Below are 24,858 nucleotides of genomic sequence, written 5' to 3' on the forward strand. Positions count from 1 at the left end.
ATATAAACGTTAATTATTGGAAATAATTTGGAATTGTAAACGAATCTGTCTAGCTGAGTCAGTTGAAAATGAATTACCATGAGTCTGGGTAGACTTGGCAGATTGCTAGAAGTCCTAGAAACCCTGTGAGCGTGGATGGAGAGGGAATGAGGGGAAGAAAAAGAAAGAAAGAAAAAAAAATGAAGCCTTGTGTAAAGATTGAGCTGCCCGAGGGAGGAAATACCCAGTTTCGTAAATAGTGTGTGTGTGTGTGTGTGTGTAATTGTACTTGATACATAGTGAGGACTGAAACACGTTTTTTACCTACAGAGTGAGGAAGTTTTTGGAAAGTGAGGACATTTTGGACGGTCCTCACAACTTCAAAGGGCTGTTTAAGGGTTAAGGTTAGGGTAAGGCGCTAGGGAATGAATCAATGACAGTCGTCACAAAGATAGAAGTACAAGGATGTATATGTGTGTGTGTGTGTGTGTGTGTGTGTGTGTTACACAAGAAGCGAGTTTGCAAGTTGAGTCAGCTATCCTGTGTGTGCGCGTGCATCTATTCATCAAATTCATTAAAAACTAGATTTTGCACAAAAGCGAAAACTCACGGTACGTGTGTGTGCAGCTGTTTGGGAGGGACGTTAGTTTTGGCCAGCGTGGCTCCCAGCTGTAACAGGAAGCTACACATCTCATGGTGGAGACAAAGAGGCCATGTGTGTTACATTTTCTGTCAGCCTCCCCCTTCATCCTAACACGCTGGCTGATCATCTCTCTGCCTGTGTGTCTCCCTGAGAAAAAAGTGTGAACATCACCCCTATAAAGAATGCATCAGCATTTTGAATGAGGTGAAATGCAAATGATAAATGAAGAGCTCCCAACCCTTTTATAATTCAAGATGGATTATCACCATATTGTGGCACTCTGCTGAAGACTTCATCTTTACTCACAAATATGTCGTTTAAATTTTTTTAAGGCCAAATCATTTCCTAAAACAGGTTACTCAAACAGGAGTAAATAGTAAATTGGTTGGGGAATATTTTGATGAACACACATTTGGTACACATTTTAGAATTTACAGCAGCAGGATGGTGTATGTGAGATTGACTCAAAATAAACTACAATACAGTTCATCATAATGACGGAACATGTCACCCAGTGCAGCAGTGTGGCTCACTGATGTGTTTTTAATAGTTTTTGGACAACAGTGGAGCTCTATGGCACAGAGGAAGAAGATACAACAGGCTGTACATACACACACAATACTTAGTTAGTAGGATACATTGATTGTTGGTTTTGGTCTTTTCATGGGATAAGTAAAATATAGAATATTGCCAGATTTATCCTTTAAGAAGGAAACTAGACCAATAAGAATACACACACACACACACACACACACACACATATATATATATATATATATATATATATATATATATATATATATATATATATATATATCCATACTGTGCATACAGTAGACACACCAAAACCACAAGGGGTGGAGTGGCATATTCTAGTTTGGTCTTCCATTCTGATTGATTCCGCGTTTGGAAAGAAACACAACATCCTCCCCTGCAGTAGGCGGGGTTTACTAGCCATTTGGACCAATTGCGTATCAGATCTGACATGGGATGTCAAAATTTTACTATGTCATTAAACTTATAACTATCTATATATAACTATCTTCTTGATACGCCTGGCTACACACAAACATCCTCTTGAAATTTTTAGCTCGAGCCGTCTAGTCACCGTCACATTCTGTAGATGCCTACGGCTAACCTTGAGTTATTCATACCTTTTTTTTGCCCTCAATACAGACGTTGCTTTTCTTCATGCGTGTCCATTGCCATTTGCTTGTGTTTATGTTTTTGTGTGTGTACAGTTATGGGCTTGTATGCCTGTCCTGTGTGTCAAAGGAGAGGTGAGCTGATCCCTCTATTTGCCCCCAGTTTTCACTTTATTGAACATATTTGACAATGAACACGTTTTAACTATAGTTTCAGAGTGTTGGTGAGCATACTTGTGTCCTAGCTGTAACTATATTTGGCGAACCTATTTGGTATTAAACCTGTAGGTCTGTAGGTCAGCACTGTGAGTCGCAGCGTCTACAGAAAGAGGCTTTGTGAGCTGGCTGTCCGGATGGAGCGATGGTGGGGGGGTGTGTGTTATAGAGTTCAGGGGGAGGTTGGCCACAGAGCGCCAGTTGTGGAATTCCAGGAATGGAAGCGGAGCTGGAGTTTGGATCTGAACAGGGAATGGACTGCAGAGGTGATATAGCATTTTTTGGAGGTTATGGAGGCTGAGGGCGAGGGGAGGGGCCTCGTGTTTTTGTCAGGCTCAGACACAGTGAAGCAGCAGGAGAACTCATGTTGTGTGTGAGTACATTTCAGGGAGCAGGTGATGGGCTGGAACTCTTGACCATAATGACCATAATGTAAACCTCTCATTAGTCATCCCAACTGAGCAGGATATGACACACACACACACACACACACACACACCCAGGCCTTATTCATCCTATACATAACAAACAGAATGAGGAAAACATACAAACGTGCATGCATGCTCTGATACACAGGAGAAAATCATCAGCATCAGACGTGTTTATGGGTTTTTATATGTTGTTATGTCTGGCGTGTGTGCGAGATTGTGTGTGTGTGTGTGTGTGTATGTGTGTGTGTGTGTGTGTGTGTCGTCTCCAGCTCTACCCTACAGTATACATGCCCTGTAATTAACATGCTGTTTTCTGCCAGATGCTATATCTGTTATTGAGAGAGGCGCATGTGGTTTGGCGTTTGTGGTGCAGCAGAGGATCTATATAGAGTGTGTGAGTGTGTGTGCTTGTGTGAGATGTATTAACCTTTTTTTTTTTTTCATGCCTGCTTTTGATCAGAACATAAAAGTAGGACCACTTGGCAAATACTTTTTTTTTTTAAGTGAAAGTGATCTGCGAGTGTTTCTGTGGTTTGTAAGATCAAAAATAACTACACAAATAGATCAGAGAAGTCGTGTCTATGTTATTGTCATATTTGTCACTTCAGTGCAGTTTTTCTCAGCACAAAAGGATCCATTTAGACACAAAACCAGATGTGAAAGCACTGAAATGAATACACCCACGGGAGATGTATAACATTTCCAGGCCAAGTGTGGACATACGGTGACATAATCTCATAAAATCTTGTCCGTAGAATCAGATTCTCCAAAATCACACTGAAATGACAAGTGAAACAGAGGCTGCATAAAGGCCTCGCTTCCACTTTGGTCCAGAGAACGTTGCGCAGTGGAAAGATTGAGTGGCTCCCGCTGGGTGTGGCTGCTTTTGGACTGAGCTGGGTCCACTTCTTCTGGTCTCTGGAAGTTAACAGAAGCCGAGGAAAACTGGAGCACGGCCATGCCAGTCTCCGCCGGCCGCATCCACACTGCAGCGAAGCGCAGTTGTCGCTCTTCACGGTAGTTTACACACAGTTTGGTTATGAAACAGAACAGCAGCTGCATTAGCTAATGTGAGTGCTAATTTGTTGATGTCTACAGTGCATGTAACAGAAACCACAGTGGACACCAAGCAGTTGGCAAAATCATAGTACATATGACATAAGTGTGTTGGCTGTAAGTCATTTTCCACTTCTAAAACTTTGCACTAAGTCAAATTACAAGGAAAACTGAGTTATGTTTAGGAATTTGGGTGGAACCCAAAAGAAATCTGTTGGGTTTTTTTTTTTACCTGCAGGGTATCTGCAGGTATTTTCCTCAAAAATGACCTCAATAAGTAAGAAGTCATAAATTAATTATTTTTATCAAAAGTCTTCAAAATAAGACGGTGTAGTCCCTCATTCGTCCAGGAGTGTTCTATCGTAGAAAAGGTTTCAGTCGTAGTCATCTGGACACTGTTTTCAGAATCAAGACGTTTCGGCTCCCATCCGGAAGTCATTCTCAATTGAGAATGACTTCCGGATGGGAGCCAAACGCTTGATTCTGAAAACAGTGTCCAGATGACTACGACTGAAACCTTTCTACGATTTATCAAAAGTCTTAAATATTTTTCCTCAGTAATGTTGGTTATAAAATGTACACCTATCAACTAAAAGTGGGATTGCTATGACAGTGGATTGTGCTGCAGGAAGCTGTTCAATCCTTTTTTGTGGAGTTTCGATCAGCACCATCAGACCTGGAGCGAACACTGTCACTACAGCAGCTAGGGGCAAGGACAAAAGACTTAAACTTAAATTAATTAGGGATTTTTGATTGCTTAATCGATCCATCCATTGTGTTAACAGGGCTGCACTTTTTACATTGGTGGCACTGGTGCGCCTAACCGTTTCATTTAGGTGCACCCAATAATACATTTTAAGCGTTTTTGAGCAGTGTTCCTCCTCACTGCTTCGGTTTGCTGCTGCCTGGCGCTGAAAGGCTGTGGGGGGGGCGGGTTGCTCTGCGTTCTTCTACACATCCAAAAGGTCACACATACAGTCCAGGTTCATACAGTGAAATAGTAAAGCGGCCGTCCTCCTGATAAAGCTCCATCAGAGCTCAGGATTTATCAGGAGAGATTTTAAAAAAAATGTATTTCAGAAGCTAAAGGTTTGTTAAAGTCTGTTTCCTCTGGAGAGTTTCCTCTGTCGCGTCAAGTTTATAACTACAGTTTTTAGTTTTGCTGCTTAAATGTCATAAAAAGATATTTGCTGTGGCATTACTGCGCACATGGAAATGTTTAAAATGACTGACAGCGGCCTCTCTAATCATTAAAGTAAATCGTTAAAGAAAACCCTCTACATCAATTCAACACACAATAAAGAAGATTTATATGTACATGCGGATTCAGATCACATCAGAGCCGATCTGCGCATCGCCATTGCACACCCAGTTGGTGTTTATTTAAATATGTTTTTATATATTATTTTTTTTAATCAGACCTGCTATATGTCAGGCGCACCAGTGCTACCAATGAAAATGTTCAGCCGCACTTGACAGATTTTTGGTCGCATGTGCGTCAGGGAAGTACTGAAAAAATATGACATAATACAAACAAAATTCCATATCGTCCCTACTGGTTTTCCATCATACTTTGGCTGAAATGATTGTGAAACAAGTATTAAATTCCATTTTATGTGGCATTAAAAAGGTTTTGAACCGCTGAAGACGGTGAGGCTTTGCTGTGTATATATTTACTCTACAAGAAATGACTTCCTTCATCATCTTCTGTACTCTGTCCTATTCATAGCTACATCCGATTCTCTGGTGTGTCAGCCCGACTTCCCCACAGGGATTGTTAAAAGTTTCCTCTAATCTAGTCTAATTTGTACGTGTATATGTGCACATGTAGCAAAATATTTTAACCATGGTGGTTGTAGAGTTGCTACCCGGAGAATTTCCATCGCCGTGCCTACATATTTTCCTTCATAAAGCCGCTGAGGTTTCAGAGTGTTTCCTCAGAAGACACTGGTTTCTCTGCTGCTTCCGCCACTTTGAGCTGAGGAATTTCAGAGGAATGTTGCTCATAAAGTCATCTCTCTCTCTCCCTTATTCCCACAGGCTTTCTCTTCCTTGTGCATGTGCGCGTCTTATGTATCCATCCGTGTGTGTGTGTGTGTGTGTGTGTGTGTGTGTATCCAAGCTGCGTGACCTTTGATGTTGCTGCAGTTTTAACACACTCCTACCAGGTTCCACATGCTCTGCTCTGATCTCAGTGCACAAAGAGCTGGTTGTACCTTTATAGATGTGACACCTCATCATCATTATGTAGCTGGTGAAAGGTGCTATATGCAGAAATAAAACTGCCTCATCAATTCCGAGACATAAGTATAGGTGTTGTAAACAAATGGACCCATTGCCAAAAAGAATTGACAGCTTCTTCTTGGCAATGGAGTCTGCACTGCATTTTGTAGTTAGTGCAGGTATACTTAGGGAAGTCTGCTGGATTATTATATAGTACTGTTCATTTTTTAGGACGCTAACCTTCTAGCGCAAACAGAGCTAAAGGTTTCTGTATTTTTCACAAAGATAGCCAGAGGAATGAAATATGTCTTCCAACATGTTACAGCATGGAGTGACACAAGGGAGGAAAAAGTACCACTGGAAGCAAGAATGCTAATCAACCAATTGATTTGACAGAATTTTCAATCATAAAATTTTTGATTTCATGTTTTAATCACAATAGTTTTTTTTTCTGTTAAGTTAAAGCCTGATTGCTAACGTAAAATTATCGCCATGCAGCTAACAATAGTAAAATACCACAAATCCAATGACGATACAATAGTTGACAATTAATTCATTTAAATTTGGACAACACAAGCATTACTCGAGCATAAGTAGAAATGCAAGCTACTACACCATCATGAGGTTGTAGAAAATATCAGTAGATTGTGCTACTTATTAAAGCAATTAGATATAAATCTGCCACTTTTTATGACGGGATTTTATATGAGGAAGTAATTGTTGATAAATGTCTAAAATGTACGTGTAAGATGCATCTGTGAACTTTGAGTATCCTAATTGTGATTCTAAACATTCTTTTGACCAGCTGGAAAACATCTGCTGTTTTCCAGCACAGCAGTGTTATCTTCTCATTCTCATTTTCAGCTCGAGCATGCAGCACTTTCTTTGGCTTTATTTGGTGCTGGTGTGTTTGGCTTGGGACTGAAGTGGAGTTGATATCGCCTCCATGTGTACGCAAACATTCTGGTCAGAAGAGCTGAGGGGACTAGTTTCAGATCAGATGGTGCAGGCGCAGGGAGTGTTACTGTGTAGTTTCTGTATGTCCTTGTATACGACGCAATATGAAATAAAATATTGTGCTCTTCCTTTCCCAGATTCAACAATTGGAGACGCAGGTGATCGATGCAGAAAAACGGGCCTTCACCGCTCACCAGCAGGTAAGGATCCAAACTAAAGCGTGTGTGTTCCCATGTGTGTTTGTGTGTATGTGTATATACAGTATGTATGTGTGATTTCAGGTGCAGTGGATGGAGGAGAAGCTGAAAGCTCCGGACAGTCAGTCCGGAGACTCAGAGGTGCGTTTGTTTCAACGGTGCCAGGAGCTGCAGGCCTTGGTGCAGGAGAAGGAGGACGTCATCGTCCAGCTGGAGCAGCAGCTGGAGGAGCAGGTAAAAACACGCACACATGACGAATTTCATCAAAGCAACAGATGTAGTGCTGCAGTGGATGGTGTTTCTTCCGGGTGCAAACGAATGTAGAGGAAGATGGGGCATGCAGTTAGTCTTCACAAACACAGAGACACATAAAAAAATTCTGTTACGTCTGCACACCTGGCTGAAGAGCAGCTCTGGGAAAATGGACAATAATCTTAGATGGAATTGCTCTGTCCTCATCAAAACCTCACTTGATTCCCACAGATTAAATGAAAGCATTTGTTGCTTAAAGCATGAGTTACGCAGAGCCAACTGGACAAGTACCAAACTCTCAGTCCACTATGGAAGATTTCTTATAATCCTTGAATAAGGACATTGAAGATGCAAGAAGAGCAAACTGCTTTTCTGAGTTTATCTCTACTAATATTCATAATCAAAGATTTTTGTTTAATGCTACTGACCTCCTTCTGAACTCCTCTTCTTCTAGTGTTTTAACAGCTTGTTCTTAGGTTGGCATTTGTTCTCTGCGGTGATTTTCCACGTCCTTATTGAAACACAATCACTTGTTGACACTTATGTTCTATCTTCAAAATCTCTGCCCACTGTTTGTGTACCGAAATATTCTATGGCATCCTTGACCAAACCCGGCTTCTTTCACCAGAAACAAATCCGACTTCAGGACGCCAAAACAGTGGAGGAGAAAGCAGCTAAGATCAAGGAATGGGTGATGCTAAAGTTGTCAGAGGTAAATCAATTATGGCATTGGATATAAAGTTGCCCAAACAGATTCATATGGATGGAAAACTGTCAAACTGTAAGCTGGATGGTGAGTTAGGGTCACCAGTATCTCATTTCTTTTGATAATTCCCTGGTCCAAGAGGGGGTTTTATGCTGAAACATATTTATTCTTCAGTTTGAGGTGGAGAACGCAGCATTAAGAGAAGCCAACAAGCAACAGGAGGCTCAGATTGTGGAGTTACAGAAACAAGTGCAGGGTAAGAGCCTTTTATGTCAAAATTAGCTTGCTAATACCTCCATGAGGACACTAAAGTAAGTGCTAGTATGAATTGCATGTGCATGCATGTGTAACACACACACGCGCGCATAATAAAACAGTTCAAACGTGTTTGCGCTTGTGTGTTTGCAGCCTTTGAGCGGAAGTGCGGTGGTGGACGAGGAGTGCTGTGCAGACCAGGTGAGGCCCAGCGTCTCAGCAGCCTGACATTTGGCTGTTTCCAGGTGAGGGGGAAGAGCCCCCAGGTCCTTACCGGACCAGCACCCTCCCAGAGGACCCTCAGCACCCAGGGAGAGAATGAGGGAAGAGATAAAACTGGTAAGTCCCCATAGATTCACAGCAATGGAAAAAAATTGTGACTGTCAGCATATTTCTGGGTGAAATGGGAAACAGGAATGCACAGTTTCAACATGGAAAGTGACTCAGAAGACCCTTTTAGCCATTAGGTCATATCCATGGTGTCTCAGGCAAAGGTTTTCACTACCGTATTACTTACTGCATCTCGCTTTTTTCGACTAGAGGGCCAGAGCATGGATTGTGAAGAAAATGGGTTGATGGTAAATAATTGTGATATAAAACATACAACAGACACTCTTTATACAGAGAGATTACATGAAAGCATGTAGACTGTAGTCAGTTGTTAAGCACAGTGAGCGCTTTGAGCTAAATGCTAACATCAGCATGCTCACATGCTCACAGTGACAATGCCAACATGCTGGCGTTGATCTAATGTTTACAGTGTTCACCATCTTAGTGCAGCATGTTAGCATGCTAAAACTTGCTAATTATTAGCACTAAACACAAAGTACAGCCGAGGCTGATGGGAGTGTCATTAGCTTTGCAGGTATGTAACCAAAGCATTGGGCGATAATAACATTTTGACTGGGTGAAAAATGAAAAGTCAGGGTCGACAAACATTAACAAAACTAAACTCAAGAAAACTAAAGCTGTAATTGAATCCTTTATGTTTGAATGAAGTAGAAATAAACTGATATGTAATTAAAATATTTAACGATTTTCAGCTGATTGGTATGAATTTGATAACTATATTATGTTTAAAGTTGAATTTTTTTTTTTTTTAGAAAAGCATTGCACTTGTTTGACATTGTTACTCATTCATTATGAAATTACGCAGTTATTAATGAATGGGTTTCACGAAAATGACCAAAATGAAACAGATTATTGACACCTACTGGATATGTATTTTCATGTTTGCTTTGACAGAGAAGAGTAATAAGCAGGCAACCTCCTCAGGGACAGACGGTGAAGTCCAGAGACCTGACCAGACTCTGGAGGATGACAGTGCATCAGAAAGCCTGGGTGAGAACGCGTGTGGACCTGAGTCTCGTGGGGTCTCCTCCGTGCTCTCCAGCGCTGCATCAGAGGCGGAGGGAGGAGGAGGAGGAGGAGGAGGAGGGTGTGAGGGCAGAGGAGGAGGTGGAGTGAGTGGTCTGGAGTTCAGCCGCCCTGGAAGCGAGACCTACATGACCGCTTCGGACGACAGCAGCTCTCTGTTTGACGATGACATGCAGCGCACCGAGCGGCCCGGCTTCAGCCTGCTGGGGTCGTCCGATGGGACACTGGGAGGGTGTAAGGAGGGAGAGGAGGAGGCACACAGGGCCAAGCTGGAGGACTGCACCTCCGAGGAGCTCAACAAACGTTTCCAGTCACAGAGACTTGACTCCTCATCCTCTTCCAGCGAAGCGAACACCCCCAGCCCCATCCTCACGCCGGCCCTCACCCCTAAACGACCCAACCCGCCCCAGGACCCAAGGGACAACCCCGCCTCGCCCAAACAGCCCCGGCTGCGGACCCCAGCAGGGTTCGGGTTGATGAATGCGGCTCTGGCCAAGAAACACCTGAGCCAGCCACCAATCAGCAGCGAGGCAGCGCACGGACAAACGCGTAACGCTCTCAGCATGCTGCGCCCCCTTCGGCCACAGGAAACTGACCTCGACCAGGAGCAGGAGACTGGCATGGAGACGGGCGGGGACGCGCCTTCTCAAGTCCTCCCTAGCTCACAAGCTGAGCCTGCCTTTCCATCCTTGCAGACCTCACCTGGTCCACCTGAACCTAGAACAGAGATCAGCCCAGAGAGGCAAGACTGCGACAGCTCAGCACCTGGTAGCAAACCTCCTACACCCCCTTTACACAGGCTGCCCTCCTGGGTAAGATCATCCAATGATTGTTCTAAACTGGGATTGATAATTGTGTTATGAAAAGTCAGGATCATTAAAGTTTTGGATTGAACTGCCCAAAGTCAGTATTTTGTTTCTTGAACAATATGATCTTTAACAGGGTGAGAAAGCCACTAAAGATTCAGGTCTGTAACTGTAAAGATTGCTTTACTACATACTGTAGATCGCAGTAGTGAACCTACAGTACATTTCATCCATGATATGTCAGTAAACTTATCAAACAGCATTTAGACCATCATGAAACTCCATTGAAAAGCATACTTAGCGACATGTTTGCCTGACTCACTATATCATTTCCTTCTTGCCTTTTCATCACACGCATGTCATGTCAAGTCAATGGGCTACTGTTTATAATTCTGGTACTCACAGAGCCATCTGCTTCTAAGGTGCACATTAACAGCAATGTAGAGTATTCAGCCTGTAGATGATCAGTGTAATCTTGCAAACATTGTCTTGAAATAGTGTAATAGAAGACACTGGCAGCTGCGCGTTGGACATGGAAGGGTGTGTCCCTGTAAATAACAAACTATATCTTGACATAAGATTCCATCATTACAAAATAAATGCCAGCTGCGGGTAACTATGTACTGTAAGCCATTTTTGGACATTTCCTTACCAAACATATTTTCTTAGGGGTAGAATTTTAAATACTGACTGCTAATTTTTCCACAGGAGAGTCGTATCTATGCTGTGGCTAGATCGGGAATCAGACTGTCTGAGACGTCCTGCACAGACCCTGCCAGCAAAGGTAAGAAAGGGGGGGAGGGAAATTAGGTCATTTATCAACACTGTCCAGCTCAGTCTCAGCTACAGAGCCGTCAGCTGAACAAGTGACTAACTGAACTGTGATCTGTGTTGCAGACCCCTCCCTCCAGTCCTCCTATCCTGCCTTTGTAATGTACACATCCCTCATCTATAAAAACATGACTACACCAGTTTACACTACTCTGAAGGGGGTAAGTGCAACTTTACACTACATTTATTTCTAACTAATGTCTCATGCTGTGAACTTTATCTAAACGGTCCGTGCTGTGTTTTTATTGGCCTGTAGTGGATTTTGATGTACAGTATTTGGCTCTATCTACCGTATGACTGTGCGCGAGTGTGTGCCAGTACTGTGTTGACCGCCGCCCCCACTTCCGTCTTGCAGAAAGCCACTCTGCTGAGCAGCAGTCCGTTCTCAGACGAGTCGTCCAGCTCCGAGGAGTCGTCTAGCTCAGGAGAGGAGGACGGCTCCCTCTGCAGCTCCCACACCTCCTCCAGCTCCCGCAAGGACAGCAGCCCGGGCAGCCCGCGCTCTCTCAAGCGAGGTACGACACACGTGTACTTGGGGGGGGGTTCGAGAAATCCCACACCAGCTGCAGTTACAACTGTCCACAGCAGTTCCCGCAGCCTTCAACCCCGAAACAATCGCTGCAAAGTTTCTATTAGAAATTCCTGGTGTGTCTGTGACAGCCAACAGTGGATTTACAGTGGTCTGCATGTACAGTATTGTTGTTGCAGCATTCCTCTGTTTCGTATGCTTTTTTTCTGGGCTGTGATAACTGTTCGCTACATTTTACAATTCCACAATCTACATCTTGTATTTAAGAAGTAGATATTTACTGTCATACAAGCATAATGAGGCTGTACAAAGCCTGTAGATGTTTATGATTATATATTACTTCGTCAAGTCCTTTACCTTTTCTTCTACTCCAGCTGTGTCCATGTCTTCAATGACATCAGAGAGCGACTATGCCATCCCTCCTGATGCCTACTCCACCGACACAGAGTGCTCTGAACCAGAGCAAAAACTCCCCAAGACCTGCTCTTCAGCCAGTGACAACGGCAGGAGTGTGAGTCAGTGTGTACATTCCTGGATGTATCCTTACGAGCTGCTGTGTTACATGTCGGCATGTAACACAGGAGCTTTTGGGGCAAGCTCAAGTCAGGATTCAAGTCTTTATAAGCAAACCTGCAGGTCAAGTGCATAATGTAATAACACAGCAGTAGTTATTTAGCTTTCAAAACTGTATTTTATTAAATAGATTGGACCACGTCCTTTGAGTGCATTTTTTTAGAAACTTTTATAGATCTTCTTTAAAGATTGGAAAATGTCATATTTTCTTCTTTGTTTTGCATTGACTTTAATAAAGGCAAAAAAAACCCCCACTGGCGTTCAAAATACATTCTTGTTTTGTTACTGATCCGTACAGATTTACTTTTATTTATTTATATTCCTACTTATGCATTATTTTTGCACATATAAGAAACTACATAGACTGTATTTTAGACATAAAGCAAAATAAATTAGTATGATGACCTCAGTATGTTAATAACCCATTAAATGTAAAATCTCCAAAATCTCTGAACAGTAAGAGGGAATATTTCTGGATATTTTAGTTACTCGTCTATCCCTCGCACTGTACATTGTACTGCAAACAACTGAACAGTGTTGTATCTTGTAGGAACCAATGGAGAAGTCAGGCTACCTGTTGAAAATGGTGAAGACCTGGAAGAAAACTTGGAAGAGACGCTGGTTTGTCCTCAAAGACGGAGAGCTGCTCTACTATAAGTCACCAGTGGGTTTTCTACAACTTTTTAGTTTTCATTGTTTTGCTTTATTATGGAAGTCACACCATTTAAATTTGAGTGTTTTTTTTAAATGATCTTTTTGGTACCGTGGTACCTTGTCATAAAATGTTCTTGTGCACAGGTTTATTGCTTAACACTAAGTTATGATTTATAACATTTAGTTATAAACATATGTATCTATCTATTTATTGGCACCTTCATTATATTATATATTATCTTATATCTTTAGTTTCTTGTTATTAAATGTGGAATGAATGATATTAATCTACTGTTCTGTTGACAGACACCCTCAGTGGCTGTAGGTCTGTACCTCTGCAGTGAGTAAAACCTTATCATTCTCCCATAGAGCGATGTGATCAGGAAACCTCAGGGTCAGATCGAGGTCAACGCCACCAGCAGCATCGCCCGTGGAGAGGGAAAACAAGTTCTCCAGGTATTCGACCCTTATTTTGAGAGTTCTGTCCACTATTGAATACATATATCTACTCAAACAAATTGATATCTAGTCAAACCTTGACCCCTTTAATCACAAAATACAGTTGCACAATAAAAGAGGATTCTGATTCCCTTACTCATCCTCGGCTTCGCTCTGGTTTTCGTTGCTGTGTGTAGATAGTGACAGGGAAGCGTGTGTACTACCTGAAGGCGGACTCTCCTAACCTGCTGGAGGAGTGGCTCAGGGTGCTGCAGAGCGTGCTCCGGGTGAAAGCTGCCAGTCCTCTCTTCACCCAGCCGGACATTCGCCCCGGCATGAAGGGACTGCTCATCAAGGTCCAACAACTGACCAATGTGACCTTAAACGTTGCACTGCCTAAAATAAAAGAAAAAAAAATTCGAAATACATAACTTTACCAAAATGAAAAGGCGGTTTTGTGTGCAATAACAGTTTTCACGCACATTTCTACATCTCATATGTATTTACCACCACATATTTCCTGTTAGATTGTCACTGTGGCCACTGCGATTACTGAAATTTGTACTTGTCTATGGCAGGTGAAGCACGGCTACTCTAAGCGGGTTTGGTGTGCTCTGATTGGCAAAACCTTGTACTATTTCCGCAGCCAAGACGACAAGGTAAGACTCAACGCAAAACCTCCTTAAGTCTTGATGTGGAGACAGAACTGGAATGCTCTTGTCGGGGGTTCATATTTTCGATGTTTTACCTGAAGTGACGTAATCTTCTTGGGAAACTGCATGACATCTGCGCTCATGTAACCAAGGCTCAAAAATGTCTGTAAGGTCAAGTAATAAATCTCAGTGAGTCCATGTGAGTTTCCTCAAAAATCTGACATTTATGAAGATGTAAGGTTTCCATGAAACGGTAGCGGTAAGTGGCTGGACTGAAGATCTGTAAGCTTTATTTCAGCGGTGCAACACTTTATTTGAGTGTGTATGTTTCTGTGTGTGTTCCCAGTTCCCCCTGGGTCAGATTAAGCTGTGGGAGGCCCGGGTGGAGGAGGTAGACAGGTCAAGAGATTCAGATGACGACCTCAAGTCGTGTGGGCGGGGCTTACAGGTGGCACCTTTCACCATCGCCATCCACCCGCAAGAGCAAGGGCCGACCTACCTGCTCATCGAGTCCCGTCACGAAAAGGTTCAGCGTCAATCCCTCCGTATGAATTAGCAAAAAAAGCATTTAAGATCCCATGAACATTTTACTGATTATAAGTTTAAACTGACAATTGATCACATGGCTTAATTCTGTTCTCAGTAAGAATGTGGAAATCTGTTGGCTGTTGGTCTTGTGTTTATTTCATGTGCCTCTGGTATCACTGATGTTAATGTGTGCCTCTGTAGGATTCATGGCTGTACCATCTGTCTGTGGCGGCGGGCACCACAGTGGGTAAAGTCGGCACTGAGTTTGAACAACTGTTAGGAAAACTCTTCCAACTGGATGGAGATCCAAGTGAGTCGTCCAAATGATTTCTTTATTGTTGTGTCTCTGATTGTGTTTTACTAATAGCTGACTGCATTTTTTTTACTTTTTTTTTTTCAAAATTCAGTTTCATACATCATATTACATCACGATCATAACTGAGATAATCCGATCAAGAGATGTGAGAGTTTTTACGATTTTGACAATTTACACCATCATGAACCAGAGTTCTTGAGTGTGTGAATCAGTAACTTCTTCCTTCAACTACCTGCGGGAGCTATTACAAAGAATGAATTACAAATTACTAAATACAAATCAGTGAATTCATTAGTTCTTTTTCTATTTAACATGCAAAACAAGATGGGGGGATAAAAGGTACGGGTGGAAATACATTAGAACAGCCTCCATATACATATACTGTATGCCTTTTCCAGCTTTATTTTGCACAGGATCTTTTACTAAACGTGTTGTCACTCAATTTGTGTTCATTCATAGTTATTTCTAAATGTGCTTTTACTTCTATTCGTCTAGTGCCTTATTTGTTTTGGTTTGTTTCTTACAAATGTTTCTCTCAGCTTCTGTCTTTACTTTTTCCTTTTGTGTGGCGCACATTGTACGACGTGCTTATTATTGCCTTTAGCTAGCAGTCCGTCTCTCTCTGTCTTTCAGACTCTCAGATCTGGAGACATCCCATGTTGTGTTTCAGTAAGGAAGCTCTGTCGTCTCCTCTCACCACCCTGCCTTCACAAGCTCTGCAGACAGAGGCCGTTAAACTCTTTAAGGTACACATACACACACATATACATACATAGCACTGATATGCCGTTTTGTCCACAAACCCCTATGTGGACAAATAATCTTGTGATAATTCAGAAAATGTTATATTTACACAGTTTTACTCCATAGAAAAAAAGGATTTGACCAGGCGTTTGAGCATTGTGCTGCATATGTTTGAATGTTAAACAATGTTTGAATCGTATATCACAAACACAGATGATCTCTCTTCCTGCGTCTGTCTTTTAAACTCTTAACTATCATCTCTCTTCTCAGACTTGTCAGCTTTTCATCAACGTGGCCATCGATGCTCCGGCCATCGACTACCATGTCTCACTAGCCCAGAGTGCCTTGCAGGTGTGTCTGGCCCACCCCGAGCTTCAGAATGAGTTCTTCTGCCAGCTCATTAAACAGACCCGCAGGAGGCAGCCGCACGGCCATACGGGACCCCTGCAGGTTTGCACTCTCACCACACGGTGGCAGCAGCTGTATGCGCTATTTACTGAAAAGACTGCCATTTGAAATGGGAAGTACAGGTTGTCTGAAGAAGTTTGGAATCACCAGGGTTCACTGAGTAAATTAATTTAAGGAACTGAATTTAAGAAACATTAAAAGCACTTCAGTCTGTGAGGCTAATCATTGCTTTAAGTTCAAAACCTTACTTTGGAGAGCCTTGTCTCCCTTATGTTGCTATGATTACTGAAAGAGCTTTTATATGAAAATAGAAAGTCTTCAAAAGTTCCTGTTAGAGAAGGCATTTTAAATCTACACCTGCTTTTGAAGACCAGAAACTCACTTCCGCTGTCACCCTGTAGTCATGTGATCTTCCATATCCAACAACCAGATATACCAGCAACACCGGCAGAGGGCAAAAATTTAAGCTGGATGTTCAGCGCTACCTGTTAGTTTCGAAAGAGATGTACATTTCCAAAGCAGGATTATGTCTCAGCCAGCTACAGGATTTAGAGACAAAAGAATGAGTCGTAACACAGTCCAGTAGCTCTTGCTAGTGTACATGAATGAACTCAGTGATTAATAGGAGGAAAGTGTTTCATGGTAAAGCAGTATGTAAGAAGGACAAGCTGCAGTTTTACAGTCTGTCTCTCACATGCTGCATCTATGCTTCTGCTGCTTTCTATACAGACTCTCTGTCTCAAATTTGTACTCTGACAGTTTGTAAAGAATGTGTTAGGCGACAGTGTGTTTGTGTGTCATTCTTCAGGGCTGGCAGTTTCTAGCCTTGTGTGTGGGACTGTTTTTGCCTCAGCATCCGTTCCTCTGGCTGCTCCAGGTTCACCTCAAAAGACACGGGGACTCCAGGTGAGAAAACATCAGGGGCCCGAACATTAGCAAAAAGAACCAAGGCATAAAAAAAAACTACAAATAAACTAATTGTTTCAACTCTAAAACGAACTCTTCACAACTCTCGCGTTGGGCCCAAGTTGTCTTACATACTAAAATGAGACAATACTGACAAAGCATTATCATAGATCTACTTTTCATCCTTTTACGATCAGTTTAGTACTGTAAATCATGCTGTACTCATTTCTGTGGTGGCCTCTGCTGTGCTAAAGCACGTTACTTTTCTCTGTGCTTCTGTCTCACACAAACGTACCGCAAACTACAGCGCATGTCACGGTTTCTTTCCGTGCATGTATCTGAATAGAGCTTGGCTGCTCTTTCCCTTACTTCCCTCCAGGGATGTACTGAAGGGTAAATCAACTTGAATTATTGTTCTTTATGTACTGATGCAATGAACATAAAAGGGGAAGTCCACCGATTATAATGTCTTGTCAAGTCTGAGAAAATAAGAACCTTGATGATGTCATCAGGGTTATCACGGATTTGGTTTTTAGCAATTTTTAGGCTGATTTCCAAAGTGAAGGTTTGAGGCTTGAAAGATGTGGGCGTTTACCAGTCAGGGAAGGCCTAACTAAAGAAGCGAGTGAGTTGCATTTTGTGCGTCCCATGCCTGCCTGTGAGTCTTCCAACCTTATGGGAGTGCAATACAACAGTAGATCTATACAGCATAAACATATGTGGTGATCACTAACTTGATTTAACATGATCATTTAGTGAAGTTTTAAGGTGCTCTGAGTAAATTCCAATTACTGCTTAAGTGTACATGATGTGCATACCACTTATATACCACCTTATCATTGTCTCCCTGTTGTTCTCAGGACAGAGGTGGGTAAGTATGCCATCTACTGCCAGCGCTCTATGGAGCGGACCCAGCAGAAGGGCGAGAGGCAGGCCAGGCCATCCCGTATGGAGATCCTATCGATCCTTCTGAGGAATCCATATCATCACTCCCTGCCATTCAGCGTCCCTGTTCACTTCCTCAATAACACCTACCAGGTAATAACACACCACACAGGGAGATAGATAATAATAACAGTGAAGCCTTCAAAGCTAGTTTATGCTAAGAGTTTGACTCTTTCTGCTACATTCTCACGTCACACCCTCAAGTCACACACAGTTTACACACATCCAACTGTCGGCGTGTTTAAACTGTCATGTTCACTCACTGCTTCACTGCCCCACCCCGCCATCCACCTGTACGCTCTGTTTGTTTTTGTTACTCCCTGCTCTCTGTCTCTCTGTGTATGCATGTAGGAAGGGATGACATCATAGCCTAGATCAGGGCTATTCAATTACAAATTCAATTGGGCCAACTTTTAAAACCAGGAAATGTAGATGGGCCAGACATTTTCAGCAGCCTATTTAAAACCTTATTTTTTTTGGTTTTTGGTAATGACAAATTTTAAACAAATGCAAATGAACGTTAAAAAAAAAGCAGGTGTTTGGAGATGGTAAAATAAACAAATACTAGCCAGTCCTGGCAGTTAAACTGACGGTTTTCATTGTCAAATTTGCATTTCAGGGTTGACAGAGACATATTTTCAGTAAAGCACTTCCCTACATCCTGCCCGATCGGTATTGCACATGTGCAGCTCTCAACAGAGATGAGAAGGAAGCGAGATGGCTCACTCATTAGCTACTTCCATACACTATATATGTAGTTTACTTATTTTGTCATATATCGGAGGTTGCGTCACAGTATACTCATGAAGGTTTTAACATGTCCCCATCTGGATGAATTGCAATAACTTTGTTGATCCTTAAACTTTTCTTCTAGCACCATCATCTGGTCAAAACTTTAGTTTGTCCAATGATTTGGTTCCAAATACCTTCAAACCTCATGAGAGTCCCATCAGCTTCAGCTGCACTTTGTATTTAGTGCTAAGTAGCAAATATTAGCATGCTAACACTCTAAGCTGAACATGGTAAACATTATACCTGCTAAACATTAACATATTAGCATGTTAGCATTCTGGCGTTAGCATTTAGCTTAAAGCACCACTGTGCCTCAAAGAGCTGCTTCTTGTTAGGTGATGACAAGACAGGAAATGATTCTCTCTTATTCTCATGCATCTAAGTAAGATGTGTCTCTGTATTACAGACTCTGCATGTATGTGATATGTGATACACGGGGAAAAATCATTTGAAATAATTTGGAACTTCCTGTCGAACACCATTCAAAGTTGAAAACTTTTGAGTTCGAATTTTTAAGAAACGTTTGCTATCTGAGCTTAGCTTTGATCATGTCCAAATGTCAGAAAAAGGATTTTTTTTATGCTAAGTGGTTTGAAAATGAATGAACCTCTATTATACACTAGTAATACTAAACATCATAGCTTTTCCAAAACAAGGAGCTTAACTGCCATGATCATTGTCATCTCTGTCATGTTGTCTTCTGCATTTAATTGAAGGTGGTGAGCTTCGATGCTTCGACCACAGTGGACGAGTTCCAGTGTCGCCTCAACCAGGACACCGGCATGAGGAAAACGGGGCTATCTGGTTTCAGCTTGTACACTGATGACCCCACTGGACGAGAGCTGGAACACTGCCTGCAAGGAGGCATCAAGGTGCATCTTTTATTCGTGTGATGTTTAAAGATACGAAGTGTTATATATCTTAACCCAAATTTGTCTTTTTCATATCATCTGCAGATTTGTGACATTATCTCCAAATGGGAGCAGGCCTCTAAGGAGCAGCACACTGGCAAGTCTGAAAACACCAGGACTGTCCGCCTCACCTACAAGAACAGGTAGAGAAGGATCCAACCAGCCCTGCGATGGCAAATCACAATAGATTAACATTCATATATGCTAACGCCAGGTTCATTTAAGTCCACATGTTGATGCAGGCTCAGGATATCATGGGATTTTGAGAGTGGATTTTTGGCAGGGAAGGTTAGAGAATTTGATAGTTTAGTGTGGAATTAACATACTATCTTTTTCAGATTCAAAACTATTTTATGCAGATATTCAGGGCCACTTGTTAATGTTACTTAAAGGGGAACTCCAGGATTTTATACATCAAAGTCAGTTTACAGGTGTTGGGGAGTACCATTGCATATGTGAAAAAGTTGTATAAAACCTTTTGTGGCTCCAGAGGGAGCTGTTTGAAGTCTGATAACCTCTGAAAACCCACCTGCCCGCTTTTCCATTTGGGTATGCCAAATAGGCGCGGGGGGGTTGTCTCAAGTTATGTAATTTGTGTCAGCGTTGGTTACGTCTGAGGACTACTACGAATTTGAAAATGAAAAAAATCTGGGGGTGTGGAGTTAGAAAGAAGTGATCTTACCAGACCTCTGTATCCCGCTCCTCATCTCTGCTTGAGGCTAGCTTCTCAAGGCTACATTAGCCGCTACCTAGCATGACACACCCGAATCTCTGACCATACATTAGCTGCTACTAGCATAACACCCAAATCTCTGACCTCTGTATTCCGCTCCTCATCTCTGCTTGAGGCTAGCTTCTCAAGGCTACATTAGCCGCTACCTAGCATGACACACCCGAATCTCTGACCATACATTAGCTGCTACTAGCATAACACCCAAATCTCTGACCTCTGTATTCCGCTCCTCATCTCTGCTTGAGGCTAGCTTCTCAAGGCTACATTAGCCGCTACCTAGCATGACACACCAGAATCTCTGAAAAAACTGTCGGCGGTCAAGTTGCATTGTGGGTAATGTAAGTGCTAGATTTTGACACTGAAGAAGAATGTGTGGAATAAAAAAAAGGATATCTCTGGTTCTTTTTACTGTATATTTAACTAGGACACAGTTTCATAGTGTATAGCCATTATACACAGATAAACATTATTACACAGCTCCTAGTAGGAAACAGGCTCGCTGTAAATGAATGAAGGTTACCTTCTGGATTACAAGGTTCTTTGCATAAAAAAGAGGGTTTTTTTTAATGGCCGTTATCTTACAGTGAGACTGACAAAACCTTAAAATTTCAAGGCCACAAATTCTCTCAGGAGGTCAGCGAATATCTGTACATTTTGATGATGGTTCACTTCACAGGAATACAGCACAATGTATTCAGTTCATTTATTCTAATGCATGTCCGTGCAATGCTACATTTTTTTTTGTAGTGGAGACCAAATGGTTCTAGTTCTATTCTTTAGAAGTACAACACAAACAAACCAAGGAAGTTCAATAATGTTCCACCCATCATCCATGTCTGTATTTTCCAACCTCTCTCCCTCATTCTCTCTCCATCCCCAGGCTGTACTTCTCTCTCCAGGTCAGGGGGGAGTCAGAGAGGGAGAGGTTGCTGCTGGCTTATCAGACAAATGAGGCCATCGTAGCGGGACACTTCCCTGTCAACAAGGAACTGGCTCTGGAAATGGCTGCCCTGCTGGCCCAGGTCTGAAACTTAAAAAGTTTTATTTTTTAAAATGTTTTTATTTATTGCTTACATTTTTATTATATTTTAAATTTATACAGTATGTCCTGGCTTTAATGGAAGAAGATGCAAGCAGTTGTTACCCTGGCACTCTGGTACAGGAACCCAGGTCAGCCTCACATCAAAGTGGTAGAGATCAGCCTGCCTAGGGATATACAGAACAGGTTTCTAATCAGCCCAGCTACTAACTGTCTTCTTCCTAGAGCGCAAATATACTTTTAGACCAACCGCTTAGAGCCTTCGTCTATGGACCTGACTTAGTCACACCAAATCTGAATTTTGACATTACTGAGGAGAGGCCAAGAACACTCTAATGGGCAAAGAATAAAGCTATGAAACGGTTACTTTAACTGCAGATAGGGTACTTTATTTAGCAGATGCAAAAGCTTACAACAATGACCAATAAAACTTGATTAAAAAGTTCAAAATATGGTAAAACATCATTTTAACAAACACTTATTTCTATCCCTTTCCTATCTTTTTCTAACACTAGCCTACTCACGACCCCCTTGGATTCTTGTAGACAGCACTGGATGCAAAAGTTGTCCAAAAATGTCCAAATTTGTTGTTATCAGGATTCGTATGTGTTGGTAGGTTTGTTGGAGAATACTTAGCAACTGGGTGGAGCCCATGGCTAAGTTTGTTGGAAAGTCTTTCGCTAGTGGGTGAAGCTCATGCAAAGAGACTCTCAGATAATAACATCGCCGATTTTGGTAAATGCCATTACTGATTGCACTGATATGCTAAGGGTTTACAAATCAACACTCTTTTGATGTAGGCATTTCCCTATTCCCCCGCCATCAGTGTCCGCTCTGCCTTCCCCGGTATTTTTCATCAGCATTTTCTCTTCCCATTTTCTCATGATACACACATCAAGATACATTATGATTAGGTCAAACAATCACACATCAACTTTATTTCATTAAAGTCTGTAAAAAGCTTTTTTAAATCATTTATCAGGAATCATTTTTCATTATAACGTATCATAATCACTCAAAAAGAATCAACAGTATCATTATTCTTAAATCTTAATTACTTGTCTTAATCCATATTCATGATTATACATTCTAACTGCATGCATCATTCAGTGATTGTTAAATGATTATTATTACTCGCATACATTTTCCTTTTTAAGGCTTTGGAATTATATTTCTTTTAAACCTCCATCTCCTGTCACTGTGTTCTCCTTTAGGCTGCTCATCCTTTTCCTCAGTCTTCTTCTCTTCAGCCGTGTGCATCTTTTTAAGGTTTCTCGTTTCCCCAGGCGGGCTCAACGTCTGGTATTAGTGATTCACAGGCCCACTAATCAGTAACAATTAAGGGTTCAGCGTGTTGATCTTCTGTATTGTCTGGTGTGGTAGAATGGGCTGGCTAAACTGTGGTTTGGGCTTTTAGCCCTCTTTTTCTTTCCTCTGAGGCCTCTCTTTTTTCTCTGGTTTCTCTTCTGAACCTTCTTCTTTTGGCAGACCTGTATGATTTTAAAGGTGAATAAGGCTTTCTGTAGTTCCCTTTTTCTGGACTTGTTGACGCAGTACAAACAACTCTTGGATAGTTTGTTTTTGATTTTACAATGCCGTCTCTAATGCACATACAGTATTTCTTCTGTGCCCCCAAATACATGTTTTGTAATTTAAAAAAAGTGACAAATATTTCACATATTGTTGTTTGGTAGACCAGTCCCTACCCTTAAAACCAGTACAGTATAACACTTATGTGTCTGTGTTCAGGTGGAGTTTGGCGATTTTGAACGTCCCTTCTCTGCTCCTGGATCAGCCCAAACCAAGTCTAACCAAACCCTGAAACAGGTTCTGGACAGATTTTACCCTAAACATTACCGCAGGACCACATCTGAGGAGCAGCTCAGGTACCAGAACACACTGAAAACTAGCTACGATTCATAATTTAGTTGGCCATCTATTATAGATATTGTCTCTCTTTTGTACGTTAACTTAGTTATATCGTCATAATCTGTTGTCACCATCATAAACTGTAGCTTTCTATCACAGGAAGCTGGTTCCTGGCAGTTCATTTGTCCTGTAATCATCCTGAACACACAATAACTCGAATCAGTTTTTGGCATCATTCATATTAATCCAGTCCGATCGGATCTCAGTGGGAAGGTTTTTTATATATATACATTTAATTAACACAAAGGATGTCTAAAAATTGTAGAATAAAACAATAGGAATCTTTCAAATTATGCAGCAGAAGTTCAAAACACTGCTGCCATGATAGATTATCGTAATCAAATTATGTTGAATGTGTTGTCCCCCCTTCAGACAACTGCTGCAGCGTCTCTCTGCCCGCTGGGCCTCCCTCAGGGGTCGAAGTTCTTCAGAGTGTGTCAGGATCTACCTGACCGTTGCCAGGAAGTGGCCTTTCTTTGGTGCCAAATTATTTGAAGCAGAGGTAAGTGAACTGTAATCTCTTTGACCTCAAATTAAAGTTATCTTATAATCAGCCTAGATAGAAACAAAGTTACAAAGTATTGTTATCTGCGCTCACATTAAAAACATGATAGAGTTGAACAAATGAAGGGCAGCATATAAACAGAATAAACTCTCAGTACACAGAGAAGAGAAAGAAAAGAAAAGAAATAGAAACCTCTGAACAACATGGGTGTTTTTAATATTTTATCCACTCTGATCTTGACACAAGCTAACAAAATACTAGACAATGCAATTCAGTACAAAACCGCAAATGACTCACAAGTGACCATTGACCAAGTTGAATTAACACCTCGCTGACACAGTATCAACAAAAACTGATTGTACTATACTTGTACAACGGGTTTCCATTTTTTTTGGTCACTGATTAAACATACAGTGATGTCACAGCTATGTGGTGTGTTCACAGTACAGGCTGCAGGATGATTGAATTACAGTGACTGTTGTGCTTGTGATGAAACGCTTGGAAGTTGTGTCGAACACACCATCATTACTGTAATGGGAGTTATAGTTCACTATTGTATTTTTAATAAACTCCATCCAAAACATACAGTATATCCACTTCTTGTGTCTCCAGAACAGTGACATTGTAATATGTTTAAATAGCATACCGTTTATATTTACTCTCTGTATGTCATACTGTAGTATATTATGAACATTTATTTGGAATTGAGCTCACTTCCTGTTTCTCTCTCTGTTTTCAGTCCGTCACTCCCTCTCCAGAGCAGGGTGTATGTGTTTGGCTGGCAGTGCATGAAGATGGTATCAGCGTTCTGGAGCACAACTCTGTGGTAAGCATCTCTGGTGTTCGTCCCTGCACCTATCCAGATACGATTGTGGCTTAGAGGTAAAGCAGGTCGTCCGCGAATCGGATGCTCGCCGGTTCACTCCCGGCTTCCCCCAGCCTGCATGTTGAAGTGTTGTTGGGCAAGATACTGAAATTGCTCCTGAAGGCTGTGCTTTGGTGTGTGAATGATTTGATTAATTTCTTTGTTCTGATGAGCATTTGGCACCTGCCATCAGTGTATGATTGTGTGCAGATGCAGCGGCTAGTGGCTCCTTAAAACTTCACTACACTTTTGTTTTAATCTGTTATTTTTTCCGCTTTATTGCTGAAACATCATTGAATGACGTCTGATTGGATTT

General features: G+C 41.7%; 1 protein-coding gene across 3 annotated transcripts in view; it reads left to right on the plus strand.

The window, feature by feature from the left end:
• The window catches only part of plekhh2 (pleckstrin homology domain containing, family H (with MyTH4 domain) member 2), a 36,791-nt gene that overhangs the window by 6,240 nt on the left and 5,693 nt on the right, over positions 1-24,858 (plus strand). Inside the window, exons 3-28 of one of the 3 annotated variants that reach the window (XR_006379928.1) lie at positions 6,788-6,850; positions 6,932-7,081; positions 7,728-7,811; positions 7,980-8,061; positions 8,214-8,399; positions 9,306-10,249; positions 10,952-11,027; positions 11,141-11,235; positions 11,430-11,589; positions 11,978-12,114; positions 12,727-12,840; positions 13,200-13,286; positions 13,466-13,624; positions 13,847-13,927; positions 14,268-14,447; positions 14,651-14,759; positions 15,399-15,511; positions 15,780-15,959; positions 16,726-16,823; positions 17,684-17,861; positions 19,277-19,432; positions 19,517-19,614; positions 21,085-21,226; positions 21,307-21,374; positions 22,993-23,129; positions 23,545-23,674. Coding sequence is in view for 2 of the 3 variants with exons in the window: in XM_044214727.1 (XP_044070662.1) it covers positions 6,788-6,850; positions 6,932-7,081; positions 7,728-7,811; positions 7,980-8,061; positions 8,214-8,399; positions 9,306-10,249; positions 10,952-11,027; positions 11,141-11,235; positions 11,430-11,589; positions 11,978-12,114; positions 12,727-12,840; positions 13,200-13,286; positions 13,466-13,624; positions 13,847-13,927; positions 14,268-14,447; positions 14,651-14,759; positions 15,399-15,511; positions 15,780-15,959; positions 16,726-16,823; positions 17,684-17,861; positions 19,277-19,432; positions 19,517-19,614; positions 21,085-21,226; positions 22,993-23,129; positions 23,545-23,674; positions 24,417-24,503 (4,026 nt within the window). In the remaining variant the exon portion in view is untranslated. Of the gene's footprint in view, positions 1-6,787; positions 6,851-6,931; positions 7,082-7,727; positions 7,812-7,979; positions 8,062-8,213; positions 8,400-9,305; positions 10,250-10,951; positions 11,028-11,140; positions 11,236-11,429; positions 11,590-11,977; positions 12,115-12,726; positions 12,841-13,199; positions 13,287-13,465; positions 13,625-13,846; positions 13,928-14,267; positions 14,448-14,650; positions 14,760-15,398; positions 15,512-15,779; positions 15,960-16,725; positions 16,824-17,683; positions 17,862-19,276; positions 19,433-19,516; positions 19,615-21,084; positions 21,227-21,306; positions 21,375-22,992; positions 23,130-23,544; positions 23,675-24,416; positions 24,504-24,858 lie in introns of those variants that run through there. The other 2 variants (XM_044214727.1, XM_044214729.1) reach the window with 2 other exon arrangements.

This window comes from Siniperca chuatsi, linkage group LG11, assembly GCF_020085105.1.
Source record: "Siniperca chuatsi isolate FFG_IHB_CAS linkage group LG11, ASM2008510v1, whole genome shotgun sequence".
NCBI classification, from domain to species: domain Eukaryota; kingdom Metazoa; phylum Chordata; class Actinopteri; order Centrarchiformes; family Sinipercidae; genus Siniperca; species Siniperca chuatsi.